The sequence below is a fragment of the Peromyscus maniculatus genome, chromosome 9 (assembly GCF_049852395.1).
Source record: "Peromyscus maniculatus bairdii isolate BWxNUB_F1_BW_parent chromosome 9, HU_Pman_BW_mat_3.1, whole genome shotgun sequence".
Taxonomy (NCBI): Eukaryota; Metazoa; Chordata; class Mammalia; order Rodentia; family Cricetidae; genus Peromyscus; species Peromyscus maniculatus.
Genome location: NC_134860.1, coordinates 47,047,608 through 47,070,367, shown reverse-complemented (window position 1 = coordinate 47,070,367; position 22,760 = coordinate 47,047,608). Strand labels below are relative to the sequence as shown.

The 22,760-nt window shown below is 41.3% G+C and overlaps 1 protein-coding gene across 14 annotated transcripts in view; it reads left to right on the top strand.

The window, feature by feature from the left end:
• The window catches only part of Ccdc198 (coiled-coil domain containing 198), a 48,634-nt gene that overhangs the window by 14,468 nt on the left and 11,406 nt on the right, over positions 1-22,760 (top strand). For 5 of the 14 annotated variants that reach the window (XM_076544899.1, XM_042284766.2, XM_076544894.1 and 2 more), the window contains 3 exons: positions 534-690; positions 7,048-7,107; positions 7,939-8,380. In XM_076544899.1, the coding sequence (XP_076401014.1) occupies positions 534-690; positions 7,048-7,107; positions 7,939-8,174 (453 nt within the window). In that variant the 3' untranslated portion in view covers positions 8,175-8,380. The other 9 variants (XM_042284767.2, XM_016010056.3, XM_076544902.1 and 6 more) reach the window with 6 other exon arrangements.

Here is a 22,760-nt window from a genome sequence, read left to right as displayed (position 1 = left end):
CAGTCAAGGCAGCCTTTATAACTCACCAGGGATAACTAGCCTCTCCTGGGATAACAGTTTCACTCTGTCCTAAGGGCGAAACCCTCACCACCCGAACTTCTCTTTAAAAAAAAACAAAAAACCCACCTACAAATTAGCATAAGAATCGGGAGGGTCATGTTTCCAACCTAAGAATTTGGGAGGACACCTTTCTCCAGGAAGGCTCTGCCACTGTCATACCCCGAGCCCCCCACCCCCTCTAAGGAACCAGCCTGTAGTTCTATCCTCTGCAATTCCAAAACCTCACCTACAGACAGAGGCTGACGGGGACCCTCGTTTCCTTGATCCACGCCTCTGTAAGCCAGTGAGCATGCTCGTCTGTCTCCTGACAAGCCTCGGAATAAAGGTGCCACAGAACGTGATGAGAACAAAACCATCCCAATGTGTTCAAGGGTGGCCAGGTCTGTGAACTGTCCATGCTTTTGTTGTGGCTGCGTTTGTTCTGGAGAAGACAGTTTGGGAGACTATTAACCACTTCCACCTTATCATTTCAGGCCCAAATGAAGTTGCACAGTCTTCAGAGTAAAGCGAGACTTGATATGCAAAAGCTGAAGGACCATAACGGCAATAAAATCACCGAGAGCATGCCCAGGAGCAAGCACTATGACGTTGTCACCATACTGCCTGATGAAACCGTGAACAGACACCCAGGTGGGTACTGTCATTTCTTTAGGAAAACCTTTCACGTGTTGTTTCGGTTCGGTTTGGGGTTCAGTTATTGCTTTAAGACAGGCTTTTATGTAGCTCAGGGTAGCCTCAGACTCACTATGTTCTCAAAGATGACCTTGAACTTCCGATGCTCCTGCCTCCACCTCCCAAGCACTGGATTGCACCACTATGTCCAGTTTGTTTATGTCAAGCTAGATATCAAGCCCGGGGCTTCGTAAACATGCCAGGCAAACACTCCACCAATATACCTATATCCCCAGCTCCTTAATTTTGCTTTGAGACAGAGTCAAACTTGAACTCAGTATCCTCCTGCCTCAGCTTCTTGAGCACTGAGATGCAAACAGATTTGAAACTTCATCAAATAAATATCCATAATGGGCAGGGGAAGGAAAGTGAGGGGACAGCAAACAGATGTCACTGAGGGGACGTTTGATGTCTTAGAATAAGACATAAGAAATGGCATGCTGCATTGTGTTTTGCATCTCTGAGAGAAAAAGACAAAAAAGCTTTTAAGCTCTGCATAGAGGTCTTTCCTCTTGTAGATTCTAAGTGCTTTGCAGGCACTCATAAGACAGGCTCACAGCATCTCTTACTGTCAGAGAGAGGCTCTGATAGATGCATGAAGTTTCCTGTGCTCACAGGCACATTTATGTAATATACATCAACCCCTTATCCCTCGAGCACCCTTTGCCCTGTGTGTAGTTCAGCCTTCGTGGATACCCATGAATGCTACAGTGAATCTAGCACCCCTACCCTCTCCACCTGGCTCCTGCTTCATCCACCATCTGTATGGAGGAGGCCTTCATACCCCATGTCACTTGGACCAGAGCTCCATCCCCAGCCCCATAAGCTGAACTTCTAGAAGCACTGTGCTGATGCAGAGTGACCTCATGGAAAGCATCTGGCCACATCACTCTCCTGCTTAGAAAACAATTGCCAGGACTGGAGAGCTGACTCAGTGGTCCAGAGTGCTTACCATCCCTCCAGAGGACCAAGTTTGCTTCCCAGAACCCATGGAGGGTGGCTCAAAACTGCCTGCAACTCCGGCTCCGGGGTATCTGGTGCCCTCTTCTAGCATCCTACAAAACCTGTACACACATGCCCTATAAGCACATAAGCACAAACTCATAAGTAAAAATAAATCTTTAAAAAAAAATGCAGCCAAACTTCTATCATAACAGGGGGTCCCAGGTCTTTCCGAATCTGGTCACTGCCTATGTTCTCATTTCATCTCCTGCTGCTCCACACTCCAGCCTCGAGTTGTTCTGGGCTTTCCAACAGATATCCTCATCCACAACCTGTCTGCTACGCTGCCCACCAACTGGAATGCTCATTAAGTTTTCCCAGTGTGAGTTCTCCCAGGAGAACGCTGCATGTGTCCTGTATTGTTCACACACAGAGGTTGCTGTGCCGGGGAGGAGGGGGGGAACCCCACATCAGTAGGGCTGACCATGGTGGAGCTGCAGCAATGGCAAGTGAGCTCTAAGATGCAGAATCACCTGCTGAAGGAGATGCTGTCCCCACTCCAAAGAACAAGGGTCTGAACGCATCAATAAGTTAACTAAACAAAAGGCAGAGTCACTGAAAATCAGCTTGAAATCAGCTTGGGGCATCCATTTAACCTACGTCCCAGTCTCAGATAGAGACAGGCTTTGTTGTCAAATAAACAACATTTGCAACTGAAAAAAAATATTGACAAAACAACGAAGGAAAAGGGGCTCCCTAGAGCTAAGCACTCCAAGTCATCACCTGAGAACGAGCCTAATACATTGGCAAAGGCTGGGAGGGACCCAGGAGGGACTGAAGACAAGGGTTTTCCATTGCTTTCCTGAAGCTTTCTAAAGAGGCTTCACTCTACTCCAGCTGTGGTTTGCTGATCTCTCTCTCTCTCTCTCTCTCTCTCTCTCTCTCTCTCTCTCTCTCTCTCTCTCTCTCTCTTTCTCTCGCCTAAACCTGTAATCCCAGTTCTTGATCACCATGAGTTCCTTGGATGGCATAGTGACTTCCAGGCCAACCTGGACTCCACACTGAGACCCTATCTCAAAAGCAGACCAAGCAGCCGGTCATGTGATCTGTCCTGGAAGCACCGTCTCTCACAACAGGATATCCAAGAAGAGTCCCAGTGAGGATCCAGTATTAATCCTTACTGTAGCCAGAGGCCTCAAACCAGACCAATGACTCATTGCAATGAACATTTGCATATAAAGATGTATGGACTAAAGGGTATACTGTGTGACTCACTGTGACACACTACAGCTTCCATGGCAAGATTTTTTTTTTTGTCTTTATTTTATTAGGGAGGGAGAGTTGCAAGGGAAGATGAGTGGGATGCATGATGTGAAATCCACAAAGAATCAATAAAAAGTTTCTTAAAAAATATAAAGTTGAAGAAATTTTTTTTTTTTTAATGAGATCACTATTAATTAGGATCTCATGGAGGGAGATGTCTGCAGGCAATTAGCCTTGCCAGCTGCTGAAATTGCTAGAAATGGAAATCCACGGCTTACTTTTCTGGTTGCTCTAACAAAATTGCCCACAAGAACTCTGTAGAAGGAAGAGTTTGTTGTGGTGCACAGTTCCAAGATATAGTTCATTATGGCAGGAAAGGCACGGTGGCAGGGGTGAGAGGTTGGTCACATCGTGTCTGCAGCCAGGAAGCAGGTAGAGATGGAAACTGACCCAACAGCTTGCTTCCTTCTCGGTCCTCTCGACCCAGTCTGGAACCCCAGCCAATGGGATGGTGCCACCCACGTTTGGGGTATGTCTTCCCTCTGGAAGCACACTTGCAGGTGTACCCAGAGGTGTGTCTCCTAGGTGATTCCAAATCCAGTCAAGTTGACAATGGGAATTGTCACAAGAAGTGAAGTATCGCCACACATTGCTTTGATGATGGAGAGATTGTGGGTCACAAAGTTGGCCGTTCTCCCCATTGCTTCCATTCTTGCTGCACAGCCCCACAGGCAGGAGCTTACAGGGATGATATAATACTATAATATATAACACAGTATTGAGTTCTTCCTATATGAATCAAAAGAGGTCAGGATTATTCGCCTGTTTCATATATAAGGAGACCAGATCCAGAAAGGACGGGTTCATGCACAAGGTCACAGCCAGATAGTGTTCTCAGGATGCCTTACCCCAGAGGCTTCACACTTGACTACTCTTGCCACAGGTTCTAGCAAAGACTCCTTGCCCATCACAGAGAACCTCTTGGACTACTTTCCCTGTCTTCCAAAAGCATTTCACTTTGCTTTCTCTTGTGAGTGGGATAGAGCCAAGCTCAGACACAGACCTGAGCATCCTGGTAGTCAGGGTCTGGCAATGCAGACACCTCTGTTCCAGCCTTCACTGATTTAATGGTGTGTCCACCATTTTTTTTTTGTTTCTCTCTGGAAGACAGGATGAGAAGTTTAGCCTCTAGTGAGACAGAAGGCAAGCTCTATTTTCTGCTGCCTCTTTAAAACAAAACTACCTTTAAATTTTTGGTTTATATATTCACATGATAAATCACACATATAGTCATATAAAATAATTAAGTACAACATACATACAGTGAGCATCACTCTTTTTGGTGTACAATTCTGTGAGTTTTACTATTTTCATGTGGCCCCTGCCCTTTCCAGAGGCATGACTTGGATACAGTTGGAGAAAGTCACAGAAATTGGGATCAAAGTCCGTCCCTGAGCCCCAACAGTACACTCTCTCCTGACAGAAGGCACATTCTCCTGTTCCTAGAGCAGGGTCTGACAAACCATAGATTTTTCTGCATTGTTTCATTTTTTAAAGAGAAAATTTAAGTATATTTATTGCTTCACTCCTGTGACCCTGTCTCTCTAGGTCCGTAAAATGGGGATAAATAGTATCAGTCAAAGTAGAGTTCATGTAAAGTTAATCTCATGCTGTGGATATCACTCTGTATGCTGTAAATGTGTTGCTTTGATTGGTTAAAAATGAAGTGCTGATTGGCTAGTAGCCAGGCAGGAAGTATAGGCAGGACAAGCAGAGAGATTTCTGGGAACAAGAAGACTGAGTCAGGAGTCGCCAGCCAGACACAGAGGAAGCAAGATGTGAAGGCAGAACTGAGAAAAGGTACCAAGCCACGTGGCTAAACATAAATAAGAATTATGGGTTAATTTAAGTGTAAGAACTAGTTAATAGTTAGCCTGAGCCATTAGGCCATACAGTTTTAATTAATATAAGCCTCTGTGTGTTTATTTGGGTCTGAGTGGCTGCAGGCCTGGCCAGGACTGGAGAAAATTCCAGCTACAATCTCATTTGTATAGAAGCCCAAGTCAGGGCTAGGGAGATTGCTACACTGAGAAAGTGTTTGCCCCATGAGCTTGAGGACCTGAGTTTGGATCTTTAGTACACGCATAAAAAGCCAAGTCATGGCAGCATGCATCTACAATCCCAGTTTTAGAGAGGCGGAGATGGGGGAACCCTTGAGGCTTGCTAGCCAAACCAAGCCAGCCAACCCAGTGAGCTCTGGGCTCAGTGAGAGGCCCTGACTCAACACATAAGATGGAGAGCAACTGACAAGACACTTGTCCTAAGCCTCCGTCGTCCACATGCACCTGTGCACATAGAGTCTTCCCCATCTCCAGTGTGCATAACATAAGCTGTGAGGTTCAGGCAATACATAGGAATGTGCGTAAAACCAAAGGGAGAAGGATGGAACTGTCGCCTCACTGAAGCAACAAAATACCTGAGAGAAGCAACTTAAGGGAGCAGGTGTTTATTCTGGCTCACGGTTTCAGGTAGTGAAGTCCAGTAGGGAAAGTGTGGTGTCAAGAGTAGGAGGCAGCTGGCTACACTTCATCCAGCTGGGAAGTAGAGGGCTCAGTAGACGCAGCTCACTTTCTCTTTCATTTGGTTCAGGAGCCCAGCCTATGCATGGGTACCACGTTCAGGGTGGGTCTTCCCACCTCAATTAACCTAGTTGACAATCCCTCCTGGGCATGCTCAGAGGCAAGTGGTTTTTAGAATCACCCAAGATAACAGCCAACATTAACCATCACAATGTCTTATACTAAAACAACCATATCTTTCAGAAAATGTCACCCTAAATCTATCATTTCAGTATCACCTTCATAATTCTAATCTTCTCTATCCACCCACACTATTTAACTACTAAATCAATAAATTTTTTGAAAATATATAGCTTTGTCTTTAAACTACTGTGATGTTATAGTGTCATAAAGTGGTGGTTTTTTTGTTTTGTTTTGTTTTTCAAGACAGGGTTTTTCTGTGTAGTTTTTGGTGGCTGTCCTGGATCTCACTCTGTAGCCCAGGCTGGCCTTGAACTCACAGAGATCCACCTGGCTCTGCCTCCCAAGTGCTAGGATTAAAGGCATGGGTCACCGCCACTCATGATAGATTTTTCTAAAACACATATTATAAAGCATAGAACTGTCAAAGATTCTTCATGCTGATTGCTGTACTATTTAAATCACTCATTTCCTCCACACACATCAGCATATATTGGCTTCCCCTTTAAAAAAAAAAAACTTTAAAAAGGTTAATCCTGGAGCTTTATATACTGACTTCTGTTGGACCCACCCAAAATCCATTTAGGTTTCTAAAGGTCATGATTGTTTTAATTTTTATTGTTTTCGAGTCTATAAGCCATAGACCATGGAACATCAACAACAATGTTGTTATATCTAGCTCAGATGCCCTCAAGCTTCAGTGCTATGTACCCAGAACTGTGTGCATGGTCCCCTATTGGTGAGAAAGGCTGGTTTTCAAGGATGAAACTGAGGGTGTGCATTTGCATCACGTACAACATTAGACTGGGACGGTCATGGCACAAAGAACGTTGTGGGACTTAAGCTACTGTTCATAGTATATTAGACCCCACCACTAGTAGACATTTTCTTCCCGTTTCAAAGTTCTGCTTCTAGTTAGACATTGTAGAAATTTCTCTTCTCAGTGATGCCTCTTGCAGTGCTCAGCTCATTTTCAGAACAGAGATGACTGACAAGTTTAAGCTCCAATAATGAAGTATTTCCCAGGTCGCCATTACTCCTCATTTCCTAAAATTCTCTGATTACTCATTGGCTCATTCATTTATTTGTTTTGCTAATGACAAAAGTCTAGAGATGTGGTTTTGTTTTTCTGGCTTTGTTTGTTTGTTTTGAGACAGACCTCACATATCTGAGTGTGCATCAATGGATGACCTGAACTTCTGGTCCTCTTGCCTCCTCCACCTCTTGACTTCTAGGAACACAGGCATCTGCCACCACCCCATGTTTCGTGCAGTCTGTATAGTGCTTGCTGATTGTGTGTGCTGATCAAGCACTCTACCAACTGAGCTCTACTCCTTTCCCTGATTTTCAGATGGTTCAGCTGAAAGCAATATTGTGGCAAAATGTTGTGGAGGAGAAGTTGGAAATCTAGGTTTGTTTTACTAGTCTTGTTACTTTTAGATGATTAAATAAAATTCAAATAACAGCTAAAAATTAGTATTTACAGAGATAACAGTCAATGTATATGTGTTTGTTGTAGTTAAAAACAATGAATAGGGCTGAAGAGATGGCTCAGAGGTTAAGAACATTGGCTGTTCTTCCAGAGGTCCTGAGTTCAATTCCCAGCACCCACATGGTGGCTCACAGCCATCTGTAATGAGATCTGGTGCCCTCTTCTGGCCTGCAAGCAGAATACTATATACATAATAAATAAATGAATCTTAAAAAAAGAATGAATAATCTCAATGTTGTACAAAGGAAAACCAGAACAAAACAAAAGAGCAAAGGAATTCTTTTTGCAAAAAGGTGTGCCAATCCAACCTGGTCTAGCAGGCACACTGGTACAGGAAGTGCTCAGGGTTTTATTCCAACACAGGTAGTGACTGTGTCTTTTCCCCATTGGCTGGGGGCCAACCTCCCAGTCTTTTGAAATTGGCTAGTTTTGAAAGATTTGTAAAAAGGAAATGAAGGGAAGTGGGAAGGGATGGGGTGCTTAAGTCACTTAAATCCAAGAATTTTATGTAAACAACAGTTTTAACAGTATGGGGGGGGTGGGGTAGGAAGATTTAAACATTTTCATAATAGAGATAGGGAAGAAAAAAAGATTTTAATTCCTGTGGCAAACAACAGTTTTACAGTGTTTACAGAAAAGGCTAATATTTTTCTTCCAGTATTAACGTCAAGTAGATTATTCTATGATAATAAGAGCACTTTAAATAATCAATCTTTAGGAGACAGTAAAAGGACTTTTGCTCTTTTACAGGAAATCCACGGGATGAAAAGTTCGTGGAATATCACACAGAGAATGACTATTGTGTCCGGAAAATTGGCAAAATGGAAGCATGGCTCCGTGAACAAGCAGCCCAAGGACCGCTTTTCTGTGACAGCTCTAGCTCTGACTCAGACGAGCCTGAGAAAGATCCAAAGAGACCACAAGCACTAGTGAGGACCAGGACAGAGAGGGTCCCACTTTATGATGAGTTTTATGACAGAGAATGAGAAAACTACACACTACTCCAGATAGGACACCGAATGGTATGTCGGTTTCTCTGTTTTCATCAAAGTCATTCCTGTTCGCGCATGAAGTACTGAGGGAAGGAACTTAACGTTGGTACAGTGAAAGGATGTCATCTGGAGCCTTGTGGCTAATGGGTTTGTCATGTATGCTATAAGTCTAGGCCTTAAAACTAAGGGGCTCAAACAAAGGTCATTTGATTGTCTTACTTTTCCGTGGGTAGCTGGGCTCAGTGAGGATGTTCTGCTGATCTCTTCACATAGCTTATGTAATTTGACATCAGATGGCAGCTGAGACTAGAGTCACATAGAGGCTGAGCTAGAACTCAAGACAACTGAAATTTGATCATGTTCCATCCAGTCTGAGTCTCTTAACAGTCTGTGCAGCAAGGTAGTACATTTTCCCTTTAAACCAGTCCAATGTTTCTAACATCAAATATTCCAGCTGGAGGAAGCTGGAAGACACAGAATTGACAGGTGTCTAGTCATTGAACCCGCCCTAAACCACTTCCACCATATCCTATCAGTTAATGCAAGTCACAGGACAATTGCTAGCAAAGGAAAAGTCTACACAAGGGGACAGGTACCTGTGCATCCTGGAGGTCATCAACACCACCACACATTTCAAAGCTTGGAACTGGTTTTGTCTTTAGAAGCAAGGTGGTAGCCTTCAATCCCAGCACTCAGGAGACAGAGGCAGGTGGATCTCTGTGTCCAAGGCCAGCCTGGCCTACAGTGTGAGTTCTAGGACAGCCAGTGCTACACAGAGAAACCCAGACTTGGTGAGGAAGCGAGGAGTTTAAGAGGCATGGTGGCAACATGCATGTAATCCCAGCACTGGAGAGGCTGAGTCAGGAGAATCATGAATTCAAGACTAGCCTGGGCTATATGACAGAAGCCTGCCTCAATCAATTGATCACCAATAAAGGCAAATTAAATTCTATAAAAATAGATGAGAGTATATTGTATATTTAAAAAGTTAGTTTTTAAAGAAACATCACCGTGATGCTATAGGAGACACTAAGAACATTTAGGGCTACTTTTTAGATAAGTTGCCCATATAGCAAGGGCTCAAGAAAGAGGTAAATAAAGCCAGGTGTGAAAAGTAATTGTGGAATTAAAGCTCCAAATTAAGACTTCACATAATCTACAAATGGTTTTAAGCATTTCAATTTTTGATAATTTAGTAAAAGTTTAAAATAAATCAAAATAAAAACACCTTTTAAAGCCTTCAGTAGGAAATTTCCCAAAAGAAAAAACTAGAGGAAAGCACACCTGAGTGTGGTATTCAGTCTCTTCAAACAGGTTGCTAAGAAGACCAAAGCCTGTCAGGATGACCTCATGTCCTCTAACAATGGAGAGTTATGGGTCTTTTATTGTAATTCCTTTCTGTACTTCCTTTTCTGTACTTTGGACAAGAAGCTAATCTGTACCAAAAGATAATTATCAATACTAGGTTGTTTGCCCACCAGCCTTCTCCCATCAGAGGATATGCAAATTCAAAATACCTCTGATGTCTTCATGTTTAAAGGGTACCTGGAAACCTTAAAAGGAAGAGAAACTCCCAGTGTTCAAGATAGTGGCACCAGGGACGAGAGAGACGGTTTAGCAGCCAAGATCTCTTGTTACTCTTACAAAGGACCCAGGTTGTGTTCCCAACACCCACAGGGCAGTTCACAACTATCTGTAACTCCAGTCCCAGAGGATCTGATGCCATCTTCTGACCTTTGCAGGCACTGCATGCATGTGGTACATGGACATACTTTCAGGCAAAACATTCATACACAATGAAAATAAATAAATCTTAAAAAAAAAAAAAAGTAGCACCAACATGTTGTCTAGACTCTGCTCTGTCACACAAAATTAGACAAAACTTCTTTCTACAAACTCCCTATGCCATGACTTCCACTAGAGCGTGGACCACAACCTCTTCCTGTATTACTAATACCTGCACTGTCCAACTTGACATCTGGCACAGATTTCATTATCAGATGTTTGTGAATTACCCAATTTACGTGTTGAGTTGCCTTGTCAGATGGGAGACACTTGTATCTCCCCAGCTCTGCATTTGCTCACAGTCCCTTCATTTCTCAAGACTTACATCATCCACAAGCTTCATTATATGTAAAGAGGCTTCTCAGAAGTTCTTGGAATGTGAGCATCTAAGTGGATGACCTCAGTCAGACACCATTGCGAGGTCCAGAAGATATACCATTTGCTGATGAAGACCCATAGCTCCAAGTATTTTCCAAAACCACATCAGAATGTGTTCAATGCAAGGAGAACCAATCACACTGCCTTCTGTGTGAGAGTTGATTTGCTTGCCCTAGAACTCTTCCTTGGTCAGTTTCTATCCAGAATCTGAAAAGGATAATGGCTATAATGTGCATGGACTATTCATGTGTGCGCCAGGCACTCTTCGGTGCTTAACATGATTGATCCTCGCAGAAGTTTTGTGAGCCAGCATTAACATTTCCATCTAACAAGGACACGGGGCACAAAGGGGCTCAGTGAAGTGCCAGAGTCATCCAGCAGAACTTCCCTTCAGGCTTGATCATTGTTTACTGATAGTCCACTGATAGGCCCTTCCCTTCTTTACCAAATTTACTTCTAAGAACTCAAATGGTGACCAGCATCCCATACTTTTTTCTATTCCCTGGTTTTGTTTTGGTATTTTATTTTGTTTTGAAAGTAGAGGAGCACATTGGAAATGAAAAGTACTCTATGGGAGATTTTTTTAGAGGAAGGAAGAATGGCCTGATAGAATGTGATCACAGGGAAGGCTCAAAGTACCTGCAGAGAGTTGAGACAAATACAAATTCTACTGTGTCATTGGGCCTGGAAGTAGCTGGGTAAGCACTGTCCACCCCAACCCCTCAGCCCCATCCCAGACATAATGGCCATGATTGGGAACAGCAGTGCTGGGTGCTGGCCCCAGGTTAGAAACACCTGTTGCATGATCAAAATGCTAACAGCCATCAAGATTTAGGAGCCCTCCTTTTGTTTTAGAGATGGTATTCAGATACTGTGTTGTAGTGGGTTACTTATTGTTAATAAGTATTTTAATTCTCAAATATGTCCCATCATAACATTCATTCATTCATGGGGAGTGAATGTGCAGGCCGTGACACACATGTGGATGATCCAAGACAACTTTCAGAATTTAGCTATCTCTGTCTGTGCATGTTCTGAGGGCTGAGCTCGGGTTGTTAGGAAAGGCATTTGCCACTGAGCCTATCAGCAGCTGGTTTCGCTGGGCCTCTAGATTTTATACAGATGAATCTAATGTTTAAAATATAGAATGACTAGGATTGAAAATAAAATCACAGATACCACAGTATAAATGTTTAACATCTATCTAAAGCAACAATTTCTCTGATTGATTTTTTGAAGCCACAGACAGGAGGCCCAGAGCTCTACAAACAATGGGAGAAATGAGCATTTGCTACTGACAGCCTGAGCACATCAGTCCTATAATACATCCTGAATCTGTTCTGGCCAAGCTACATCCTTCATAGACATAGCTGCTGTTGCTGCTGCTGAAAATTGTAACATCCAGCTGGAGGCAAAGCTGTCAGTTCCCTACAACTGAAAAAAAAAATCGAGATTTGGAAAGAAAAAGGCTTTGTCTATAATATGCATATATACATATATATGGAATATTTAGATATTCCTTCTTGTTTTGAAGTTTTCATGAGAAAGCTGTCTCTTTTGCATAGTTTGGGAATGTGCTTCTCTCAATTCTATTTCTTCTTGTCCTCAGCTACAGGCCAGGGTTACAAAAGGCAGTCTTGTAAATGAATGGACATTGTCTACTTCGAGCACAGTCTTTAGACTAGGAAACAGAAAGCTGCAGTGAGGGAACAGCTCACTGACAGCACCTGACCACTACATCCAGGTCCCAGAGTTCCAGAGTCCCAGAGTCCAGGTCCCTGAGTTCTGTCCACAGCACTAGGCAAAGCCAGAATGCACAGACGCCATGCAACATCCTCCCTTCGCCATGGAGCACACTGTTCAAACTGTGACGTGGCAGTGCTTCTGTCTTAACAACAGAAACTTGTTTCCATTTGTTGCCCTCAGGCCTCACTGATTTAGCACAATGTCAGAGAATTCAAAAGAGAGTACACTATCTAGATGAGGAAAGACCATTAAAAAATCTAAATTACACTGGGCAGTGGCAGCACATGCCTGTAATCCCAGCACTTGGGAGGAATAAGCAGGCAGGTCTCTGTGCATTCAAGGCCAGCTTGGTCTCCAGAGCAAGCTCCAGGACAGCCAGAGCTACACAGAGAAACCCTGTCTCAGAAAAAAAAAATCTAAATTACATCTTATTTTTAAAGAAATACTATTTCATTCAGGTACATAATGAACAATGGATACCCAAGTCAGTAGTGAAGGCACATTTAAAATACATTTTCACAGTAAGTCTGTAATACATGCATTCTGTTTTTTACATTTTTTAAAGATTTATTTTTGTGTATGAGTTTTGCCAGTATGTAAGTGCACTGTGTGTGCCTGGTACCTATGGAGGCCAGAAGGTGCCAAATTCCTGAAACTAGAATTCCAGATGTTTGTGAGCTGTCTGGGTGCAGGGAACTGAACCTGGATCCTCCACAAAAGCAGCAAATGCTCTTAACTACTGAACCATGTGTCCATCCTATATACTATTCATCTAATCCTGCACTAGAGAATGGGTTGTGAGCATCTACTCTAGGCCAAGCAAGTGCTATTGCATGGTTGAGATTACAGCTGCAGATATACTACAATGCAGTGGGAGATTGTGAGCAGACAGCCAAGTATATGGTAAAGCTTCACAGGATTTGTGCATCATTAAGAACAAAGCAAGGGAAAAGACTGAGGCAGGATGCTAAGAGACTCTGTGAAAAAAGGTGTAAGCCGTGAGAAAATCCATGGAGCAGGCTTTCCAGAGGGCAGTGTGCAAAGGCCATGAGATAAAACACAGCATGTGGTGTTTAAGGGGCAACAAGACTAGAATAGCAAAGTGCCAAAGGGGAGTACATCCGTTCATTTTTCTGTTACTATAACAAAACATGAGGTCACATGCTTTTTCTTTTTATCGTATGTGTGTGTGTGTGTGTGTGTGTGTGTGTGTGTGTGTGTGTTTTATTCGAATGCATGTTTGTTCATCATATGTATGTGATACTGTGAAAGCCAGAAGAGGTTGTAAGATCCTCTGAGACTGAAGTTATAAATAGTTGTGAGCTGCCAAGTGGGTGGGTGCTGCAGATTGAACCCAGGTCTTCTAGAAGAGCAGCCACCGCTCTTAAGCACTGAGCCATCCCTCCAGCCACATCCACACTTTACTTTTAAAAGAAGTCTATTTGGTCCAGGTTTGGACAGCCCCATCAACTCAGCTTCTAGTGAGGGGTTTCCTGGCTACATTAATAGATGGTAGCTAGTATCATAGTACACATGCTAAGACACATCAGAAAGATTCAGAAGGCAGGCTCAATCTGTGTGTGTGATTTGTATTTGTGTGTACAAGATGTACTACTCTGTGTGTGAGTGTGGGTACACATACCATAGTGTGCATGTGGAGGATGACACGGAGTGTCAGTTCTCGACTTCCACCTAATTGAAAACTCAGAATGTTCAACACAACCATGAGCCCTAATTCATGGAAACTGGAGGACAGTGATGTGTCATGAAGCTTCTTCAGGTGTAATTCATGTGCAAGGACATCACTCATGCAGAAGGCTGTCCATGTCTGGGCACAGGGGTATTATAGAAATGTGCATTTTATGGATAAAAGGGTTTACTGCATGCCTCACTGTGCCACACTACAGCTTCCATGATGAAATTGATTTTTCCTTTTTTTTTCTCTTAAATTTTATTTCATTTTATTTGAGGAGGGGAAGGTTGCAAGGGTAGGGGGCAGATATGAAAGGATGGGGAAATGAATGGGATTGAGATGCATGATATGAAAGACACGAAGGATAAATAAAGAAAAAGAAATGTATATCTTCCACAAAATGTTGCTGTGAGCTAGAAACTGCTCTAGAGTATAAATCATTTCAATAACTTTAGCTTACAAAGGCTACCATAGATGTTACCACCCCAACTTCCTTTTTTTTTCAAACAAAAACTCTGAATTTAATCTCCCTGTTCAGTTTTTTTCCTGACGATTAACAATTAACAACTTGTAACCAACCATTGTAAACAATGACAATATCCATAACAATTAAACAACCAAAATCCTCCCATCCCACCTCTTGGGAATGTGGACATCATTTTCTTAAAATTACTTCCTGCTTTCTGGGGGTGAAGACATCTTTAGGGAATCCTGAAAAGAAAATGTTTGGGTTAATTGTCAAGTCCTGAGAGAGTTAGCTGTATCTTTTGTCCAGTCTCTGCATAATGGGAAAATGCAGGGCTTGTCTCAAGTACTTGCTCTAGTAGTCGTGAATTTGGACCATCTCAGCTAGCCATCTCGAAATTGTTCTGAGCAGTTTGTAGTCCAAAGCCAATCTTTCCATGGTGTTAATGGCTTTACCATAGTTCATGTGGAATCATCATTGTGGGATCCCGTCACCTTTTTGAAGATTTCAAAGCTACTGTTAGGTGTGGTCATGGTTCCCTGAAGACTTTGGGGTGGGGGGAGTAAATTCTGAAAGATCAGAGAGACAGAATAAGCCACAGCTACCTCACCTTGCCAGTTCTTCAGCTGATCCTGTTTCCTCTGACTGGAAGCCTCTGATTCCTCATCCAGAATGAATCTCAGCTGAACTGCTGCTCAAAAGCCTAAAAGCTTAACCAGCTCTAGTTCCTGGTGTTCACACCTTATATACCTTTCTGCTCCTGCCATCACTCCCTGGGATTAAAGGCTCTTATTACCACGCCTGGCTGTTTCCAGTGTGGCTTTGAACTCACAGAGATCCAAATGGATCTCTGCCTCTGGAATGCTAGGATTAAAGGCATGTGTGCCACCATTTTCTGACCTCTATATCTAGTGGCTGTTCTGTTCTCTGACCCCAGATAAGTTTATTAGTAAGCACAATATATTGGGGGACACAATATATCACCACAAGACTGCCCAAAAAAAGACCATTGCCACATAATAATCAAACCACTAAACATACAGAATAAAGAAATAATATTAAGAGCAGCAAAGGAAAAAGGTCAAGTGACTTATAAAGGAAGACCCATCAGAATTACACACAGTCCTGGAGAGACATAATGCAGACACTAAGAGAACATGAATGCCAGCCCAGGCTACTATACACAACAAAACTTTCACCATAGACAGAATGCACAAGGCATTCCAAGACAAAACCAGATTTAAACAATACCTATCCACAAAAAGCACTACAGAAAGCACTAGGAAAAATCCAACCTAAGGAAGTCAGATGCACCCATAAAAACACAGGTAATAGATAACCCCACAGCAGAAAATCCCAAAGAAGGAAAATACACACACACTACCACCAAAAGATAACAGGATTAACAATCACTGGTCATTAATATCAATAATAATCCCTTAATATCAATAGATTCAATTCACCTATAAAAAGACACGGGCTAACAGGATGGATACGAAAACAGGATCCATCCTGCTGCTGCTTACAAGAAACACACTTCAGAGTAAAAGGCTGGGAAAAGACTTTCCAATCAAATGGACTTAAGAAGCAAGGTGGTGTAGCTATCCTAGTATCTAACAAAATAAACTTCAAACTAAAATTAATCAAAAGAGATCAGGAAGGACATTACATATTCATCACAGGAAAAATCCACCAAGATGAAGTCTTAACTCTGAACAGTTATGCCTCCAAAACAAGGGTACCCACATCTGTAAAAAAAAAAATTACTAAAGCTTAATTCATACATCAAACCCCACACACTAGTAGTGGGAGACTTCAATACCCAACTCTCATTATGGACAGGTCTGCCAGACAGAAACTTAATAGAGAAATAAGGAATATAACAGATGTTATGACTCAAATGGACTTAATAGCTACAGAACATTCCACCCTAACACAAAAGAATATACCTTCTTCTCAGCACCCCTAAAATCAACCACATACTTGGTCACAAAGCAAATCTCATCAGCTACAAAAAAATTGGAATAATCTCCTATATTTTACCAGACTACCATGGCTTAAAGTTAGATTTCAACAACAAAAATTACAGAAAGCCTACAGTCTCATAGAAACTGAATAATGCTCAACCGAATCACCAATGAGTCAAGGAAGAAACAAAGAAATTAAAGACTTCCTAGAATTCAATGAAAATGAAAGTACAACATACCCAAACTTATGGGACATTATGAAAGCAGTGCTAAGAGGAAAATTCATAGCACTAAATGCCCACATAAAGAAGTTGGAGAATTCTCATACTAGTGATTTAACAGCACACATGAAAGCTCTAAAACAAAAAGAAGCAAACTCACCCAGGATGACTAGACACCAGGAAGTAATCAAATTGAAGACTGAAATCAATAAAATAGAAACAAAGAGAACAATACAAAGAATCAATGAAAGAAAAAGTTGGTTCCTTGAGAAAATCAACAAGATAGACAAGCTCTTATCCAAACTAACCAAAAGCCAAAGAGAGAACATCCAAATTAACAAAATCAGAAATGAAAAGGGAGACATAAAAACAGACAATGAGGAAATCCAGAGAATCATCAGGTCATACTTCAAAAACCTGTATTTCACAAAATGGCAAAATCTAAAAGAAATGGACAATTTTCTGGATAGGTACAAATACCAAAATTAAATCAAGACCAGATAAACAATTTAAATAGACCTACAACCCCCAAAGAAATAGAAACAGTTACTAAGTCTCCCCGCCACACACACACACACACACAAAAAGCCCAGGACCAGATGGTTCCAGTGAAATTCTAGTAGCATTTCAAAGAAGAACTAATATCAATACTCTTCAAATTGTTCCACACAATAGAAACAGAAGGAACATTACCAAACTCTTTTGATGAGGCTACAGTTACCCTGATTCCCAGACCACACAGAGATGCAACTAAGAATTACAGACCAATCCCTCTTATGAACATTGATGCAAAAATATTCAATAAAACAATCTTTTATGAGGCTACAGTGACCCTGATACCTAAACCATACAGAGATGCAACAAAGAATTGCAGACCAATCTTTCTCATGAACACTGATGCAAAAATATTCAATAAAACACTGGCAAACCAAATCCAAGAACACATCAAAAAAATTATACACCATGACCAAGTAGACTTCATCCCAGAGATGCAAAGATGGTTCAACATATGAAAACCATATAAACAAACTGAAAGAAAAAAAACACATGATCATTTCATTAAATGCTGAAAAAGCCTTTAACAAAATCCAACACCCCTTCATGATAAAGGTCTTGGAGAAATCAGGAATACAACGAACATACCTAAACATAATAAAGGCAATTTATAGCAAGCCAACAGCCAACATCAAAGTAAATGGAGAGAAACTCAAAGTGATTCCACTAAAATCAGGAACAAGACAAGGCTGTCCACTCTCCCCATATCATTTCAATATAGTACACCAAGTTGTAGGTACAGCAATAAGACAACAAAAGGAGATCAAAAAATTGGAAAGGAAGAAGTCAAACTTTCGCTATTTGCAGACAATATGATAGTACACATTAGTGATTTCAAAAATTCTACCAGGGAACTCCTACACTTGATAAACACCTTCAGTAATGTGGCAGAATACAAGAATAATTCAAAAAAATCAGTAGCTCTCCTATATACAAATGATAAATGGGCTGAGAAAGAAATCAGAGAAACATTACCCTTTACAATAACCACAAATAATATAAAATACATTGGGATAATTCTACCTAAGCAAGTGAAAGACCTATATGACAAGAACTTCAAGTCTCTGAAGAAAGAAATTACAAAAAATATCAGAAAATGGAAATATCTCCCATGCTCATGGATAGGTAAGATTTACATAGTAAAAATGGCAATCTTACCAAAAGCAATCTACAGATTCAATGCAATCCCCATCAAAATCCCAATACAATTCTTCACATACCTGGAAAGAAAAATACTCAACTTCATATGGAAAAACAAAAAAAAAACAGGATAGCTAAAACAATCCTGTGGTGGTATTTTCTTTGTGCACCCCAATAAAGTTTATCTGAGGATCAAAGGAAAAAGCCAACCACTAAAGTAGACTAGAGGTCAGGCAATGGTAGCACATGCCTTTAATCCTATCACTCAGGAGGCAGAGATTCATTTGGATCTCTGTGAGTTCAAGGCCACCCACGGGGAACAGAGCCAGGCATGGTGACACATGCCTTTAATTCCAACATTAGTTAACTATAAAGGTCTGGAAGTCTATACAGACAGACAGGAAGTCATGTAGCTGGGCAGAGAGATGAAATGAGATGGCAAAACAGGCACATAGACATGGGTAAACAGGAAACAGGGCTCTTTGGAGACTGAGGTATTGGTAAGGTGAGTTTGTCTGTGGCTTTTCCTATTCCTCTGATCTCTCAGATTTTTACCCCAATACCTGGCTCCAGGTTTTTTATTAATAAGAGCATTTAGCAATTCATCTTACATTTGGTGGCCCAATGTTTGTGGCAAGAGTTCACTAAAAAGCTGCTTGTGGCCTTACAGGCCTCTAGCTCAGGCCCGAGTTGCATGGCTCAGGCCTGAACTATACATGGCTAGAGTTTCTTTGGCTTTTTCTCTCCTGGTGGGTGGTGGCCTCTCTCTGGATTCCCATCTCAGACTGCTACCATACTAGGTAGCTGCTGTGAAATTCCCTCACACTTCTAATCTTCTACATAGTCAACAGACTTGATGAGTCAGTTAAGATATCTTGAAGGGAGGAATTAGTTAAAAGAGAAATTTTTCCCCACATTAAAAAATGGGAAACATTTTTACAATTGAGGGAATTTGGTCTCTGTCTGATAACACATTAGGCAGTCTGAAAATAGAACAATTAAATAAAAAGATAATTAATATTGATGGGATTTACATAACATCAATTATGTATATTGTTTGATCATTTATATTTTAGCATTAAAAAGGTTGGTCAATTTGAGTGACAAGATAAAAGTTTTAGAAAATCCTGTTAAAATGGTTTAGAGAGAAATTCAGACCCAGACAGAAGAATGTAAAGGTGAACCTATCTCAACATTGAATTATAGATTACAGAGAAACAGCCTAAGGTTTCCGGACAGCAAACATTAATCTACCTGGTAACCTTACAGGAACTGCCAAATGCTCAAGGGTATGTATGAGCTAAATAGACTCCAGTGGAAATGTTAGATTTGAGGATATTTAAGAAGCTATAGTATCATATGGTATGCATTCTCCATTTGTAAATCTCATGGTCAACTTGTAATAGAATTATCCCTCAGGACTGGAAAGATTGGAGAAACTGGTTTAAAGAGGAGGCTAAAACTATAGAACAATGATGTAGGACTAGAGGCATGGACATTTTCTAGGATCAACTTTTTGGAGAAGGTGATTATGCTGATATACAAATACAATGTTGATGTGATAACCAAACCCTAATTCTATGCCACATGGCAGCCATGAATGCGTAGGACAGAATTGAAGAAGCAGAGAAGATAATTGAGTCACTTACAAAAGTTATACAGGACCCAAAAGAAACCTTCACAGATTTCTTACAAAGGCTGTCTTCAGCTATAAATAGAATGATGCAAAATTCAGTAGACAGATAATTGAATCTTTAGCTTTTGGTAACACTAATGCAGCATGAAGAGGGTAATTAGGCTATTAAAGGCAAAATCAGCATCCTTGGAGGATTGGATGAGGGATACAATTAATATTGAATCTTATGTCCAAGATGATACATGGACAGGAGAGGTGATTTCAAGAGGGTTGAAGAATAATGTCAGATGCTTTAATTGTGGCAAACAAGGTCACCTAAAAAGGGACTATAAACAGGGCATTCCCAGAAACAATGTTTCTTCAAGGAACAATGGCAACAGAAAGCCTCTCCCTTCTAGATTATGCAGGTGTGATAAAGGCAAACGTTGGACTAACCAATGTAGATCAACAAGGGACAGACAAGGTAATCCTTTGCCTTTGCCATTAGGAAACTCCCTGAGGGGCTGGCCTCTCCCAGGCCCCATGGCAAATCCAGTTCAGTCCTTTCCTGCCATCATAGAAGAAAACCCTTCTCAGAGCAATTAAATAATCAAATGCCTACTGTAATAAGCCATACTACTCAGGATGATACTACATACTACTCAGCTATAGCAGAGAGAACAGAAAATTCAGGAGAAACCATAAAGCAAATTTTTTTGGCAAACTTCTATAAATGAACAAAGACCAAAATTAAAAATACAAATAAATGACGTTCTCATGGAGGGTCTTGTAGACATAGGTAAGGATATCACAATTGCACCAGAACCTTGGCATCTAAATGGGCCTCTTCAGGAGGTAAATGTTCAGCCTTTAGAGGTGGGAACATTATCTCAAGTGAAACAGAATACAAGAAGGGTCAAATGTATAGAGCCAGAAGGACAGAGAAGAAAACTAAAGCCATATGTGGCTAATATAGCTAAGAATATATGGGGCCATGATCTATTATAACAATGTAACAACATTCCTCCAACCTCAGAAACAAGCCATAAGCTAAGACATGTTTCTGAGTGAAATATTAGGAGGTATTATAAAGAGCAGTCACCGGCCATCCAGATTGTACAAGAACAGGGCACAACAGCTGCTGATCTGCCAAAGACACCAACAGCCATACCTTTAAAATGGTTAACAGACAATCCTGTATGGGTTCAGCAATGGCCTTTAACAACTGAGAAACTGCAGGCCTTGGAAAAGCTGGTACAAGAGCAGTTAAATGCTCAGCATATTGAAGAATCAACCAGCCCTTGTAATTCTCCTGTATTTGTTATTAAAAAGAAATCTGGTAAATGGAGAATGGTAACAGACCTAAGAGCAATAACAAGGTAATTTAGCCAATGGGCTCTCTACAATCTGGAATTCCTTTGCCTACTTTGTTACCTCAAGGATGGCCTCTTATGGTTATCAATTTAAAAGACTGTTTCTTCTCATTACCCTTCCAAGAAAAAGACAGAGACACGGAAAGGAGAGGACAGGCAGAGAGGAGATGCCAGCTGCTGCCATGAGAAGCAAGATGTGAAAGTACCAGTAAGCCACAGCCATGTGGCAACTTATAGATTAATAAAAATGGGTTAAGTTATAAGAGCTAGCTAGCAAGAAGCCTGCCTTAGGTCATACAATTGGTAATTAATGTTAAGCCTCTGAATGATTATTTTGTAAGCTGCCATGGGACCTTGGGGGCCAGGCAGGACCAGAGGAAAGCAGGACCATGGGGCCTGCGAAGGACCAGAGAAACCTTCTGACTACACAATCCTGTACAATAAAGCAACTACTGGAGGCATCACCATCCCTGACCTCAAGCTCTACTACAGAGTTTGTTATTGGCATAAAAACCAACATGTGGACAAATGAAATCAAACTGAAGACACTGACATTAATCCATACACCTATGAATACCTGATTTTTGACAAAGAAGCCAAAACTATACAATGGAAAAAAGAAAGTGTCTTCAACAAATGGTGCTGGCATAACTGGATGTCAACATGTAAAAGATTGCAAATAGATCCATATCTATTGCCATGCACAAAACTCAAGTCCAAGTGGATCCAAGACCTCAACATAAATCCTGTTGCACTGAAAATGATAGAAGAGAAAGTAGGAAGTAGTCTTGAACACACTGGCACAGGAGACCACCTCCTAAATATAACACCAGTAGCACAGACACTGAGAGCAACAATTAATAAATGGGACCTCCTGAAACTAAGAAGCTTTTGTAGGACAAAGGACACGGTCAATAAAACCAAACGACGCCTACAGAATGGGAAAAGACCTTCACCAACCCCACATCTGACAGAGGACTGGTCTCCAAAATATATAAAGAACTCAAGAAACTAGACAGCAAAATACCAAACAATCCAATTTTAAAATGGGCTACAGAGCTAAACAGAGAATTCTCAACAGAAGAATCTCAAATGGCTGAAAGACATTTAAGGAATTGCTCACCATCCTTAGTCATCAGGGAGATGCAAATCAAAACGACTCTGAGATACCATCTTACACCTGTCAGAATGACTAAGATCAAAAATACTTATAACAAGCCGGGCGGTGATGGTGCACGCCTTTAATCCCAGCACTCGGGAGGCAGAGCCAGGAGGATCTCTGTGAGTTCGAGGCCAGCCTGGGCTACCAAGTGAGTCCCAGGAAAGGCGCAAAGCTACACAGAGAAACCCTGTCTCGAAAAAAAAAAAAAAAAAAAAAACTTATAACAGTATTATGTTGGAGAGGATGTGGAGCAAGGGGAACGCTCTTCCACTGTTGGTGGGGATGCAAACTTGTACCGCCACTATGGAAATCAGTATGGTGGTTTCTCAGAAAATTGGGAATCAATCTACCTCAAGACTCAGCTATGCCACTCTTGGGCATATACCCAAGGGATGCTCAATCATCCCTCAAGGACACATGCTCAACTATGTTCATAGCAGCATTATTTGTAATAGCCAGAATCTGGAAAGAACCTAGAT